The sequence below is a fragment of the Pongo pygmaeus genome, chromosome 11 (genome assembly GCF_028885625.2).
Source record: "Pongo pygmaeus isolate AG05252 chromosome 11, NHGRI_mPonPyg2-v2.0_pri, whole genome shotgun sequence".
Lineage (NCBI taxonomy): Eukaryota > Metazoa > Chordata > Mammalia > Primates > Hominidae > Pongo > Pongo pygmaeus.
The window spans coordinates 105,926,337-105,942,026 of NC_072384.2; the positions used below are offsets into that span (position 1 = coordinate 105,926,337).

The following is a 15,690-nucleotide window of genomic DNA, read 5'->3' on the forward strand; positions in this document are numbered from 1 at the left end:
GATTCACTTGCCATTTTTTTCCTTCTCAGTGGGAGCCTCCGACCACAGCTGTTTCTAGTTGGCCATCTTGGCCCCTACCCACCAAAATCACACTCTTTAATCCTTCCTATGCTGCCCCTGGTATTTAAGACCCTTCATGATCAGGCTCCAGATACCCTCTCTAGACCAACCTTCTGCTTCTTACTTGCCCGCTCTTGACAAGCCAGCATCAGAGGAATGTCTCTGTTTCCAGAACACTTTCCAAAGCTGTTAGCTCTGTGTCTTTCCTCCTGTTGTTTATCTCTTCAGATACTCAGGATAACTGACTTATATTTATATTCCAGGTTATTTGCAGAGCAGGTAACATGTCTTACAAACCCCCATAGCCACAGGGATTCCTTAAAGCTGGGTGCCAGCTCCACCTGCATCAGAATCACCTGGGTCCTTGAGAGAAATGTAGGCCCCCAGACCCCTTTCAGACCTTGTCCTGGGATTGCAACCCCAGAATCTGTGTTATTTAATAAAGACTCAATTGATTCTTAGTGATGCCAATGTTCAAGGTACTAGACCTGGAACACAGGCTCTTCCAAACAGAACCGCACAAATATCTGTTTTGATTTTCATAAAGGGCACCAGGAAACTTTGCTTTCCTTAAGAAAGGCACCTGAAGGTCTCTGAATGAAATTTCCCACATGGAATGTTGTTTGTGCTGTTTCTGCAAGCACCATCAGCAGTTTCAGCTCTTGGGCCGCTAACAGCCAAAGTACCCATTGGAAAAAAAAAAAAAGAAAGAAGTCTCTTTTTAGTGCTCTAGATCCTGTTTTTTAGAAATGCATTTCCAAATATAAACCAATTTCTTTCACCTGGTGCCAGCAGGCACCATGTGAGCAGATGAGAAGCAAGTGAGGTCAGAGACTGCACGGTCTAACTTAGTGGTCAGGCATGCGGCCTCTGGGTCTGTCTGTCTGCCTGGGCTTGAACTGGGCTCTGCTACTACCAATGTGACTTTGGTCACATTATTTAACCTCTCTGCTTCTCGGTTTCCTCATCTGAAAGCCAGGGATAATAATAATACCTACCTGGTAACATTGTTATGAGGAATAAATCTGTCAAATGGAGGAAACACTTAGGATGGAAACTAACTTGCTGTAGGCACTTGGGAACATGCTGCTGTGCTCAGCAGGCTTCTGAATCTTTGCAATTGTAAACCCAATGTTTGAAGCTGGTTACTGAGCCCATCAAGTAGAGTGGCACTCTTCCCTGCACTTACAGTTCTGCTTCTGAATTTCAGAGTAAGACAATTGCCGTGGCAGGATTCTCCCGTGTCTTAATGAAATCATGACATGGAGGCCCTCTGCCCCCACACCCATACACACACACCCACACGCACGCACACACACACAGGCATGAAGATGGAAGTGTTTAAGTCTCCTTCACTGTACTCCTTGCCCTTGGTGAAGAGGGATTCTATTAATCTAATGATCATAGGTAGTTTACATCAAAATCTTCCTATTGCATAGGCTTTAGAAATTAATGGGAGGGGGAAGGGGTCAGGTAAAGATGTGGCCGTGATGCATAAATATCTACTGCAAAAACTGCATGTGCTACTCTAACATAAATATATAAAATCTAAAATAGATGAGGGAAAAGCAGACTTCAGGAACAGTATATTTTGCCCCAGAGTGTTCTGTCTCCAGGTAGCACCTTGGGCAGGAAACTGTGTAGTGGTTTCTCCTAAGGGGCAGGAGGAAATCAGGACCCTACACTGTTGAACCTGTTAGCCCCCAAAGTCTGACCTTGGAATTGAACCATTGTCTGCTACATGATTATCAGATGAAATCCACAGTGTTTAGATACTGAAATTCTAGGACCACAGTTACAATAGAAAGAGAGAGAGATGATTTAAGGGGCCTACTGAGTTAGGATGATTTGTTCCTTTGGTTGCCATTCTCTTTAAACAAAGCCTGTTCTGTGGATAAACAGACCATGGGGTAATGATATGCAGGTATCGCTCAAATGGATTGCATGACTGTTTCTTGTGGCCGCGCAGGATAGCTTCAGCCTTCCCCAAGATTTCCCTCTCTATGTTGTTCTCATAGTTATCTTTTCTAATTGTTCTCAGCACCCACTTTAAAAACCTCTCATCCCCTCATAAAGGAAATTATTTTAGCAGGACCATTTTTAGGACCATCTGATAGGATGAAACACTCTTAAGGACCATTTTCCAGATAATGTCTGCTGAACTGTCATACAGAATCCAAAACTCATTGCACATGCAGTTTGTTAATAACTCAATTCTTGTGTTCGTGGTCATTGTTTAAAAAAAAAGAAGGAATTAAATATGAGCAACCAAAATTATACTTGTTTAAACTGTTTGAGAAATGTCTTTGAGCACTCAGTCACTCTCCTTTCTCCTTCATTGTCTGTACAAACATTTCCTTGGTGTGTACGAGAGCCACAAGCATCTGCTGCTGCACTCTCCACCCATTCCAGTTCTTTGCAAAGAACAAGAGCCCCCTCTTCTCATAACGCAATGGGAAATGTGAGTGATGAAAGCGGATTTTTTTCCATAATCATTTCTATAATGTAGGCCATCAAATGATCATTATATTTTATGATTCCGTAAAATCTGCCGAAATCAAAGCTATGTAATATACATTGCAGAGGGTTCTGCTAATCCTTGCCAACCACATTCATGCCTGGACCAAGGAGGAAGGTCTGGTAACTGGAAATCTGACACTAAAGGAATTCTAAACACAGACTAAAAGCATCTCTGTGCACATAGCATGGGCGACTCAAGTATATTAGTTTGCGCTGATTTTTTTTTAAAAGCTTTGCAGTATTTGTAGAAGAACCAGAGAAGAAAGCACTGACCCCAGCTCAGCCACTAAATAATCTATGTGTGGCATGCTCAAGAATAGCATGGCTCTGCCAGATGTCGACTTTCTGCCAACGGGTGCAGGCACCTCTCTTAGACAGCTACAGGAGTTTTACATCATGTTACTTCCTGCCATTCAAACCCCAAATTTGGTCACCAAAAAAGGAAACCCATAAAGGCTACTTTGGAAGTTAAAAAATTAGCTTTGTTTTGGCTGCTAATCACACACATAGTATTTTATAGAAATTAAGAACAAGATTCTGCCCTTTGGAAGGTTTTCTGTAAGTGAAAAACCCAATGCATATGCCTAAGCCGGACATTCACCCCTCTGCTCATAAATTCTTCATGGTTTTTATACTTTCTGCTGCATATCTTATTTCTTCACATACTAAACTCACCCCCTTTCAAAACAAACTATCTTCCAGTTGCTGATGTGTCTCCAACTTAGTTGTTTTTCCCCTCTGTGACTCTTCAACTTCATCTATCCTTCCACATCCTAAAAGAAGCTCATCAGATGAGATACTGTAGGAGTTCTTACACTCTGCCTTGAGACATGTAGAGGAAGTGTGCTCAGTTCTGTATTGCAAGAATCTGTCACTGATATTTGAAGACAGGATTACAAATGATTTCTTTTAATAAATTATAGCAGGCTCAAGTTTTCCCCTTCAATAATGTCACTCCCACTCATTTGAATTCCCTTGTTCTTTCCTGGATGGAAGGAAAGGGTGTTGAGTTACAGCAGGTGGCAGAGAAGTTTGCATAATTCTGGCTTCTGCCTCTCCTAGGTATGAGTAGCTTATATGAAAATCATCCATCACATCTATTCTCAGGGAGAAAAGCTTGGGAGGCACTGGGACAGAGGGAACAGGACACCACCTTGACCTCAGGTTTGTATTCATCAGCCCTCAAGCCCAGGTACCGCACTTGTAACTGTGGCCATCACACCTGGGTTTGACATTGTCTCCCTAAGACCCTGTGTTTGAAATCCTGTGTACTGTACTTTGAAATACCTAAAGATGTTCCCAGATTATTGCATTTATGACAGAGACAAAGAAAATTTCTTTGCTGTACCATCATAAAAATAGTAGTTAACTGACCCTTGAATAAATACGCTTAACCTGCACCTAGTAAGCCCAGTTTCCAGTTAATCTTGAGTCAAGATAGCTCTCAATTTCCTCAGCACCAGTTAGTCATGCTGAGCTCACTGGGAAGTCAGGGAAATTGAATCCCAGTGTAAGATTTATTGAGCACCTATTGTATTTCAAGTACTCTGTAGGGCAACAGAAATAAGACAGTATAATCTTGTTCTTGGCAAACAAGACAAATAAAATAACCTCTACCCTGATAAAGTTTACAGTCATTCTATGTTGGACCCAGTGCAACCCTTTATTCAGCCCACCATCCCTCCTACTTCCTTCCTTCTTCAGAAATTAGAAATCAGTCTCACCTCAACCACCATCAATCCCTGGCTCCCAAAGAAAGCCCACTTTCTCCTCTTATTCCCCTACCTTCCTCCAGCCCCTACCCACATTGAACCTTTTATAGTTACTGTATGTGTGTGGGTTTTCTCTTTACTTTAAACTCTCTTGAACAAATTCAGCATACATTTGTAGAGCACCTGTGATGTGCAAAGCCCTGTGTTAAGCTCAAAGGGAGATAGTTAGATATGTAAGACTCAGTTCCTTCCTTCAAGATGCTTGTACTCCATGCAGTATACAACCAGCCACAAGGCAGGGTGAAAGACAGATGAGGTGAGAATGACCAGCTGTGGCGGAGACAGAGAGCGATTTTCTTTGCAATTGAGGGTGGTGGTGTAGACATGGGAGGATTCAAAATTGCTCATGCCCCTTCATTTGTTCCAGTAAGTACAGCCACCTCATTCCTAGCAAGAGGTTTGCCATTAATTTTGTCCTTCCAATATTGAGCCCTTTCCCTATACAGAATTGTTTTAGCAAATGTAGGAAGATGTCTGTCATCCTTGTGTAAACTGAAGGTAGTCGGCACCCAGAGCTGGCTATATGACCAGCTTAGCCTCTGATTTCCAGCCCCCCTTTTGCTTAACGAAAAATACTGACATACTGACATGGCAAAAAGAGGAAATCCTTATGTAAACACAGTGATGCTTACTGATTCTTTACATGTAAATAACATATATCTTTGTCGTATTCAGACTTAATGGTTAACTTTCTTTATTGCGTGCATCTATGTGATTGAAAACTGCATGCCTGAAATAGTTCCTATCAGTTTTCCAAGCAAAATCTGAATCCTTCTGGCCTCTGAAAATGAGCCTAATCAGAAATAAAATAAACAATAATTTCAAAATGTAGGTATTTTCATGACAGCCTCCTCTACGAGTTATAAAGAAAACAAATATGGGCTTGTTTCTCTTTCCTTAAGTAAATACGGTTTCTGAGTAAAATTTTTAATTTGAAAGTTTTTAAAGAAAAACAGTAACATATACAAACAAAACTCAAGAAGTCACATGAAAAATGAAAGGTATTAAAATACTGATACATTTGTTACGCGGATTCTTGTTTTAATCAGAATCTCCTAAGGAAGCTGCCCCTGGATTCCTCAGGGTTGGCTCAAAGCACACAGCATCCGACACTGTGAAGAGCATTGCTGGGGCCCCAGAATGGATTGGTTTTGGGCTTTCCTACAAACACTAAATTTCACACAAATAAAGAGACTATGAAAAGAGAAACTCACGATTAACAAAACTAAAATTTTAGCTGCCTTTTCTTCCTCTAAGTTCTGTAGTTAATGAGGAGGGGCTTATTTTCCCTGTTTCAAAATTCTTCTTAAGACAGAGTCTCTTTCTGTTGCCCAAGATGGAGTGTAGTGGCACAATCTCAGCTCACTGCAACCTCCGCCTACCAGGTTCAAGCAATTCTCCTGCCTTAGCCTCCTGAGTAGCTGGGATTATAGGCATGCACCACCACGCCCAGCTAATTTTTGTAATTTTAGTAGACGGGGTTTCACCAGGCTGGTCTCAAACTCCTGACCTCAAGTGATCCAGCCACCTTGGCCTCCTAAAATGCTGGAATTACCGGCGTGAGCCACCGCCCCTGGTCAAATTTTTTTTTTAATAATTTAAAATAATACACACATAATATTCAGAAGAACTTAGAAGTTGTTCTGACAAAAGTCTCTAGGAAATTCTGTTATGAACAAAAGGTTGTTATAAACAACAGCTACACACCATCCCCCAAAAGAAAAAAAAATTCTTCTAGCACTCTTTGAACCTTAAACAGTGTTTTGGTAGGCCAACTCATTGTTTTTCTTCTCTCTGAAAAATTAAAAACGCTAACTGTTATGATGAATTCCACAGAAAAAGACAATTTCCATGACTTCATTTCTTGACAAAGAACAGCTACCTCACTTGCTTTCTGCCACATATAAGCAAACTCCCAGACATAAAACCTCCCTTCAGAGGAAGCAATATGGGACCACAAAAGTATCTTGAGGTCTGCCCTATCTGCCTACGGGAAGCCTCCCCCTCACTGTGAGCGCTGGCCGCCCGGGAGGAGCAAGGTGTGGGAGAAGAGATAGCGACTGTCCCCCACCATGTGCTCGCCGACTGCACTGTCACAGCCTCTCAGGGTGGCTTCTGCCCCGTCACCACTTGATCTGGATTCTCTCTCCAAAAATTTAAAGAAAAAGGCGTGCCTGTCTTTTATAATGCTCTGTTTTAAAAGAGAGAAATCTCCAGGGAGAGAACAGGACCCTAAAAGTCCAAGGCCTGGAATTCTTCCTTTCTCTCTTTCCATTTTAAACAGGAAACATTCATGCTAAGAGAGTCCGGAGGGAGCGCTGGTTGTATGTTCATTTTAAGGCAAATAATGTTTGTGTGTTGCAAATGTCAGTGATTTATCCTAAGGGCTTAAAATGAGTGCAGAAAAACCACATGTTTCACTTCATGCAGAGAAATATCTTCAGTGGATTTTGAGAGAAAGCACAGGTTAAGAAATTTTTTGAGTGTATCGGATATCTCCAACATGAACCAAAAGGAAATAAAAATGAGCATGGTGAGGTGGAGGAAAGAGACTTAAAGAATTCTTATGATAAAAGATATACCAAAGGCTGGAAGTTTTCTAAATCAAAAATGAAATTCTAAAGAAAGGGAAAGGTGAAATCCAGAGCCTTCATTTCCCATGGCTAGAGTGACAGATTATCCATTTGTGCTCCATTTGTCATGAGCAATTTAACATATAGCAAAGCAAACTGCACTGAATAATAGCGGCTGATGCTATAATAACTTGTACACAAACAATTTAATTTTTTTATCTGAAAACTCTAACTAAATTACCCCAAGCTCAAGGATCTATCTTTCATTATTATACATAGCCAAATTAAGACAAAAAAATAGAATTCTATTGTTCATCCTTATAGATTTGTTCACAAGCTGCTTTCTACATGCACCGAGCTGGGAGCTTGTCAAATCTTCATTGATTTGAGCAACTTACAGAGCTGTTTTAACATCCAGCTCCACAGATTACAGGGTGATTCTGACCCTCATTGACAGTGCTTGATTAACCACAGACACTGTATTCTCACAGCCCTGTCATTTCTTTCAAGTGTCCTAGCAGTGTGTCTGACATTGGGGAGCTTTTCCTTAATTATTATTGTTGTTGTTTTTCTTTTTTAAAAATTATAAAAGGGGGAGTGGCAAAAAATGGGAAGGATCTGGGGATGGTGGTGGTGGTGAATGTGTGCACAGAAGGTTTATGAGATTTTAAGAGCTGCAAACAGAACTCATCTGTTTAACCCCAGGCTAGATAAAATGCAGTCATCTGCACATTGTTTAGAGGCACACTGCTTCTGTTATGGCAAACGGATCAGAAGATGCTTGTTTTCTTTAGTGAGAGATCCAGACAGGGCCACTTTCTGTTAGTGTCTATTCTTACCCTGGATGTTTCTGTGTGCCTTACCCATTACAAGGTACAACTTACAGCTGGGTTGGCATTTCCCTATTCTGCTGCTGGACTGGTGCTACTTCCTGGCTTTGTGGTAGAGTTGATTACTTTATATCAAAGCTTTAGGTGTGGGCTGGGCACAGTGGCTCACGCCTGTAGTCTCAGTACTTTGGGAGGCTGAGCCAGGCAGATCACCTAAGGTCAGGAGATTGAGACCAGCCTGGCCAACATAATGAAACCCATCTCTACGAAAAAAATACAAAACTTCATCAGGTGTAGTGGTGGGCACCTGACTAGTTGAGTCACCTGACTAGTGACTACCTGAGTAGTTCCATCTACTCGGTAGGCTGAGGTGGGAGAATCACTTGAACCCAGGAGGCAGAAGTTGCAGTGAGCTGAGATCGCACCATTGCACTCCAGCCTGGGTGACAGAATGAGACTCCCTCTCAAAAACAAAAATTTAAAAAAAAAAAAAAAAAAAAAAAGAGCTCTAGGTGCTCTGGCTTGAGACTTTTTCTAAGGACTGTAGAGCATTTAGGGAGGGGAGGGACATATGAATCCACACCAAGATGTAACAGCAGCCAACCAGAGTTAGACCAAGATGACAGCCCATTTAAAAGAGCACCTCACAGATTTAGAAAAGCGAGTGCAGTCCATGGAAACTTTATGACTCCAAATAACCTGAACATTTCTATCACCATGTCTAGGACAGACTTCAGCCCAGCCTGTCCTGGATATGGTGGTAGAAAAGGGGAGGGAACTAATGACCCCATCCTTAAGAGAGGCAAACTCACTGCCTTGTTTAGGAAACTAGTTTGGTTACTATAATAAAGGCCAACAGAAAAGGGTACAAACAAGATAGAAGTGTATTTTCCTCTCATGCACCAACCTGAATGGAAGCAATCTTGATTGACATGGTGGCTCCATGGCGACGGGGACCCAGGCTCTCACCTTCTTGTTACTCTGCCTCCCATAGCACGTGGTTTTTACCTTGTGGCCTAAGATGGTTTTTCCACTGGCCAACAGGAAGGAGAGAAGGGAAGAAGTTCCCTTCTCTTCTTTTTAAGGGCACGCATCACTTCTGCTCCCATCCCATTGGGCAGACCTATGCGGTGGCCACACCAAACTGCACAGGAGGCTGAGGAACATGTTCTCCAGCCGGACGGCCAGCTTAGGAGCTGCTGACATGTGTCTCTTCTTCTCTTTCCAGGGGAGGACCCGCAGATCCTGTAGACTATCTGCCAGCAGCACCTCGGGGGCTCTACAAGGAAAGGGAGCTTCCCTATTATCCAGGGGCTCATCCTATGCACCCTCCCAAAGGGAGCTATCCCCGCCCCACAGAGCTGAGGGTGGCAGATCTCCGGTATCCTCAGCACTACCCACCTCTGCCAGCTCCCCAGCACAAAGGACCCTTTCGACAAGACGTTCCGCCTTCCCCTCCCCAGCACCAAAGAATGCCAGCCTATCAGGAAACGGGCAGACCAGGGCCCCGTGGGGGCAGCCCAGACCAGTACCCTTACCGAACCCAGGATTCCCGGCAGAAGAACCCCATGACTGCAGCTGTATAGCTGAGTGCCACCGAGGCCAGCCCAATCCAGAAAGGAAGGTGTCTACTCTACCTTTGCCCTTTCTAAAATTGAAGACCTTCTTGGTGATAGGAATTCTCCATGTTACTGATTAGCTTTTTCTCACTGACATTGTAATGCGTGACTGCTAATCAGAGGGAAAAAGAAGGGAAGGGGATTGGGGAGGAAAAAAAAAAATCAGAAGGAAGACGAAAGATGGGGCTATAAAAACAAAACTACCTGACAGTTGAAACACTTTCAGAGTTGTTCAAATCAGTGAGAGTGGCAACGGAACACACAAACAGCTAACAATGGAGCCCTACTCTGGGGATCCTCCCTGGCTAGATAACCTGTGCTGATGTGCAGACACGTGGGCACCCCCCTGTATGAGACTGGCGGTCCAGAGGCAGTCTCTGCCAGGCAGCATTACCCGCTCGGAGGTGGAGCCTCAGCCCCCTTCTTAGAGCTGTTAAGTCTAAGGTGTGGCAGAGCAGACAGAGATAGAGACATCTGAAGTGAGTATAGGTTTTTTGACTGAGAAAAAAAAACAGCAGCAAACATGACTAGCGATCTTGAAATAATTGTGTCCCGAGAGAAAGACTGCATTTCTTTATTTGTAGAATTTATCAGGTTCCTGATACCACTCATTTGATGTAAACATTTCATGTTTCCTCACTTTTGATATGAAAGTCCGTAAAATGCAGTATTAGTCCTGGGAGGATGTGCACAGCTGGTCAGAGCTTCCAGAAGGAATATCTTCCGAGGACCAAGGTGATCAGGTTAAGAGGGTGGAACATCCCACGACCCTCACCTTCCTCCCTCCCACATTCCAGTCATGGAGATATCTGGTTTCAGAGTCAGCCCAAATCTCCTGCCTATAATTACTTTAACTGGGGTCTCTACTTTAAGGTTCCCACTTGAGGGCTAAAATGTAGTTGGGAAAAAGAGGGCCTACTGGGGAGGTCTCACAGGAGGCAGTGCCCTGGAAATGCCAAGTCCAGACTCAGTGCCAAGGAGTAACCATCTGCACTTGGGGACAGCGAGGAGCTGACCGTGGCCTCTGATGACCAGGAGGTATTAGATGGAAGTGAATGAGAGAGAGAGAGAGAGAGAGAGAGAGAATGTGTGTGTGTGTATGTGTATGTGTGTGTTCGAACACATATGATTGCCAGTATGGAGAATGAAAGATTAATAATGCTTTCTGGAGAGTTTGATGCAAAAGCCGGGGAAAATGGAGGGAAAGGGAGAAAAGGCGTTAAGACTAAATCCACCTGCATTTGCTATATTTCATTAACTAAAGTCAGGTCAGGGCAGGGCCAAGGCCTCCAACTGGAAAAGGACAGTGTTATGGCTTTAAAAAGCTGAAGCCCCACCCTCTAAGTAGAACGAACCTATCACAATGTTTTCTGAGCTTTGCAGTAATTTTCTATGAAAACTAAAACCTCTAAAACATATAAGCTGGCCCAAATGAGAACACAAGCAAAAGATGTGGAAGACAGCAAAACCTGAGCATTGGTTTGAACCGGGCAGTGACGCTTGAAATACTTTAAGCCTTTTCACATTCCTTCTTTATTCCCTCCAAAAAAAAAAAGTCTTGAGTTTAATTTAGGTCTATTTTGGCTGAGATTAGCATACCTCTGACTCACAGGATTTAATAAATTATAGTATTATTGAATACGTAGGACATCCCTCTACCCCAGCTTACTCTTATCTTTTTAATTTAAAATAGAATTCTGCTACCAAGAAGGATGCAACTGCTAGTTTTAGATGTAAATAGTGTTATTTACTGGACTTTGTGATATTATTTTCTTAACTACATTTTACTATGGCCCTGTTGAAAACAGACTATCAACTTTTTGTCTCTGTTCTGTCATCTCTCTTAAGCCAGGCACCTTTAGAGTGTTTGCAATTTGTTCAAAGTGGTTGAGGATCTCACGCCCTGCTCACCTGAAGTGGAGTGAAGGGGAGTACCGGTTTCCCTGCTGACCTGCTGAATGCTACCTTCCCCTCGAGTTAAATACACCTTAAAGAAAATGATAACACGAGGGACGGGTAACTTGTTTTGAAGCATTAAAAAACAGCAGCTCTTCAGTATGTTCCATATTTTAACCAAACTACTGTAGACTACTAAACATAGCCAAGCCAGAACGTTCCTTCTGGATTAAGCCTAGGCCACTTGAGGGGCAGCCAGGGGTGATGGTGTCAGGTGAGAATCCTGTGTCTTGAAGGAGTGGCCTTTGCAGGAAGAGCGCCCATGTTTTCACCTGCAGCGTTGCCACGGGAGTGTGCAATACCTCCTGCACACAGGCTCAGGGTAAACTGCTCCAAAGCTGGGTTTTGTGTTGTATACAAAGTCAATAAAATAGTTGCTAATCCTGAGTGGCAGCCAGTGATGTGAAGGTACTATTAAAGTGAACAAAAACTAGATTGCAACAGTTTTCTTTCCTTGCTTGAAGTATAACACACGCTCCATTTGATCCTGCCTGAAAGAAGCTAACATTATATTTGTGACAGACAGAGGCTCCATCAAGCCAAGCAACAATTAACAGCTCAAATGTAAGACTTATAAATGCCCGTGTACTCACCCTTCAATTGTTACCACCCAGAGGTTACAGGACTCTTTCCCAGCATTTAGGGGAACAGGTTTTTAGAGTATTTAGAAGACCAGACTATAATCAGTAATGTGCCTGGGAGCAGGAAATAGCTCCCAATTTATTTATGGCCTTGGGAAAACTCAATCCGGTGTCTCCTTGTAGCTCAGAACACTAATAGCCCCCCTGGAAAAGAGCGGCACGTTGAGCTCCAAACCCAATCAACATACATCCACTTGGCTGCAGATCTGACCGCTGGGTCATGAAGGCCGTGAAATGTTTGCCGTCAAGTCACTAGATATTTTAAGAAGCCCTATTTTTCTCCCTTTTGGCAGGAGTAGAGAGATGAAAGAGGACAGACCATTGAAAACTTTTAGATGCCGGAGAATTGAGACTTCCCCAAGGGAGAGAAACACAGCCTCCCCAGAATCCATTATGCCATCGGGCTGTGGCACTCTCACTCTTGCCATAATACCGTTTCCTCACAATGTCAAATCAGTGGATGAAATGCAAGCTCAGAAACAGGAACATTTTCTTAAATCATAACCTAATAGCAAACAAAAATTGAAAGAACAATTATCCTGAAGCTCATTATTCTTAGATCTGTAGGTATATACGTGTTGACCCCCACAGGATGGCACCGAGTAAAGATCTTAAGAGCATGGTAGGGGTTCTGAGACTGACTGTCACCCGTGGATCCTGATTGGGAAGAACAGAGGCTTCACTATAGCTATAGTTTTCCACCAAGTCAATCAGATTAAAATATGACTCATTGTCCCCTCCAAAGATTCATAAAATTCTTGAACTAAAGTGATCTTCTGAAGAAAAGCCACCTAACAACATTAGGAGGCTCATAAAGCTCATTTCTCTTTTCCCTGGTATGCACAAATATCAAGCCTATAAAGAGTAATTATTTCCCCAAACCTGTAACCACTGCGTTCGTTTTCTTTGGAGGAACATTGTAGCATTTCAGGAGGGTAGAGAGATCTAAAGAGTTTGGTCTGAATGTGTGTCTGTACAATTCCCTTTGGCATTAAACTCTGAAACCTACAATGAATGGCCTTCAAATTGGTGTTAAATTGGGAGGACACCCTACTGCTTTCTGAGTCCATGAGCAACAGAAAGACTGGTCTTAGTGCAATTAGGCAGGAGGGATTTGGACTCAGAAACAGCCACAGAAGTATTTCTCAGCACTCCCAGTTCCTGCCGACTTAGCTGGAAACGATGCCACAGCGAGACCAGAAAGAGGAGTTGCCTTAAGGTATCCCTACAAAGTCACCTTTCTGATAAAAAGGAGGGAAAAAAAAGTTAGATATCTAAAATAAGCCTAGAATCTCACACACAGCTGTGACTTCTAAGTGAAACTCTTTTCTCGCTCATGTCCTTAAATAGTCACAGAATCACACACAGCCTGACTTTTAAAGACAAGCTTGGCTACAGGAAATGAACCAACCCCAAAGACTCTTCTAGCCTGTCTCCTGACTGGGCTCCTTCAGAAAGTGTTCTCCTGTTCCATCTGCAGGGCTGCTTACTACTGGAACCTAAAACAAAACCTGTTGTTTGTACCATCAGTTTTTCTGGTGTTTCCTGTGCTTTTGTGATTCCAAGTCTGTTCATAAGTTCTGAAGATAAATTACGTGAAATCATATTTTGGCATATTGGGGTGGAGGATGAATTCTTTACAAACTTTTTAAGATGATCTCATTTGTACCACAGAAAACATTTTGGAAGTTGTTATATATGAGTATATAAATTTTTCTTGTCGTATTTTACATTAAAATAAAGCTTTATTCAGTCATTAAGATGTCAGAGTCTTGGATTGCTTAAGGATGGGGTTGTCCAATCTTTTGGCTTCCCTGGGCCACCTTGGAAGAACTTTCTTGGGCCACACATAAAATACATTAACACCAATGGCAGCTGATGAGCTAAAAAAAAAAAAAAAAAAAAAAAAAGCTGCAAAAAACCCTCAATGTTTTAAGAAAGTTTATGAATTTGTTTTGGGTAGCATTCAAAGCCAACCTGGGCTGTGGGTTGGACAAGCTTGTTTCAGGATCGGATCTGATGAATAAACAGGTGGGTCTGGGCCTACTCACCCTGGAATAGCAACATTCAGTAGTTGAGTAGCAACATTCCAAACAGCAAGAGGGCAAAGAACAAAAGGAACGAGAGCATCAGTCACACGCTGGGCTGCCCAAGAAACAGATGCTGAGACGGAGATTCTCAAGCCGGATGTGTACTGAGGTGTGCACTTGGGTTTCAATACCTTAAAAAGGGAGGGAAACAGGCCTGGGCAGAGGGAGAAGCTGAGCCATAGTGCACTCCCAGCTTAGGCCTCAGCCACCCCACAATGGGAGCAGCAACGGCTCTTCAGAGTTGTCCCCAGTTGGGACAAGGGAGCTGAGCCTTTATGCCACCATTGATTGGTAAATACAGGTTACCTCTGGAAAGAAGAAAGATCTAGCTAGGGTTCGGCAGTTTTCAGTTGAGGCAAACCCAAAGAAAGCCGACAGCTGGGGCCCATCTTTGGATGGTATTCAAAACAGCTGGAAAAGAGCTCCTTCTTAATGCGGCATCTGAGCAGCCTGTCACAGCATTCACGACATCTAAAACTGGCAACCACTTTCTGGTGCTGGAATCACTCATCTCTAGACAGTTCTCCTGGAGATCATCCCTGTCACCCCCCAGCTCCTTTATTCCCTTGGCCTTGTCTCAGACCTCCCCATACTCCTAGTAAGCCCATCCACAGCCAAGGTTTCGGCCACCACCTCTCTACTGACTGCTCCAGCTCAGCTCTGTGCCCTGAGCTCATGCGTTTCTGCTTTTCCACTACACATTCCCATTTGGATGTCCTGCAAAGCCTTTAAACATAACATGCCCACACTGAAAACAAGCTTTCTCCAAAGAAACCTCCTCCTCACAGTTCTGTCCTGGCCAAAATGTGAACCAAGTTCACAGCTAAAAACTGGAAACTTGAAAATTCTCCTGGATTTCCCGTTTAAAACTCTGCCCCTTCCTCCTACGCATTCCCATATAATGAGATGGAAGGCCAACATTCAGTCCTGCAATTCCATCAAATATGTTTATGTTTCCTGATACCGTGACATGCCTGGGCTCAGCCTCATCACTTCTCACCCAGCCCCTTCAATAGCCTTCGATGTGATCGCCCCCCACCTCAGGCCTTGTTCCCTTCAATCCACCTCTGTGCTATACAGCCCTGCTCCTTGCTTCTGTAAATAAAGTTATACTGGGACACATACACACCCATTCATTTACATGACGCTCTAGAGCTCTTTCACAACAACATCAATCTCTGCTCTATATTCCTGCCTAGGAATTTTTCTGAAGTAGGGATCTGATGATATTACTCTTCTGGAGGCAGCATGTCTTCTTGAAAAAAAACGTTGGCTTTGAAAACAGGTAGGCATGGATTTAAAACAAAGTTCAACTACTGATTGGTTGCATAACCTTGAGTAAAATACTTATTATCCATCTAGCATCATTAGTGAAGTAGAACTGCTATTCACCTTATAGGGTTGTTCTGAGAATTAAGTCACATGACAGACGGCAGGCCCTCAAATAACATCGTTTCACTCAGCATTGTATCATTATAACATTGATTAGGAAAAAAATATATATTGATTCCTGGCCGGGGCCACTGTGTGTGTGGAGTTTGCACGCTATCCCCACGTCTGCATGGGATTGCTCCAGATACGCCAGTTTCTTCCCACATCCCATAGATGTGACTGTTCGGTTAAACAGCA

The 15,690-nt window shown here is 43.0% G+C and overlaps 1 protein-coding gene across 2 annotated transcripts in view; it reads left to right on the forward strand.

Annotated features, from left to right (window-relative positions):
- The window catches only part of PARD3B (par-3 family cell polarity regulator beta), a 1,077,199-nt gene extending 1,063,468 nt beyond the window's left edge, over positions 1-13,731 (forward strand). For both annotated transcript variants that reach the window (XM_054478835.2, XM_063647802.1), the window contains one exon: positions 8,984-13,731. In XM_054478835.2, the coding sequence (XP_054334810.1) occupies positions 8,984-9,341 (358 nt within the window). In that variant the 3' untranslated portion in view covers positions 9,342-13,731. The remainder of the gene's footprint in view (positions 1-8,983) is intronic.
- Positions 13,732-15,690: the final 1,959 nt, after the last annotated feature.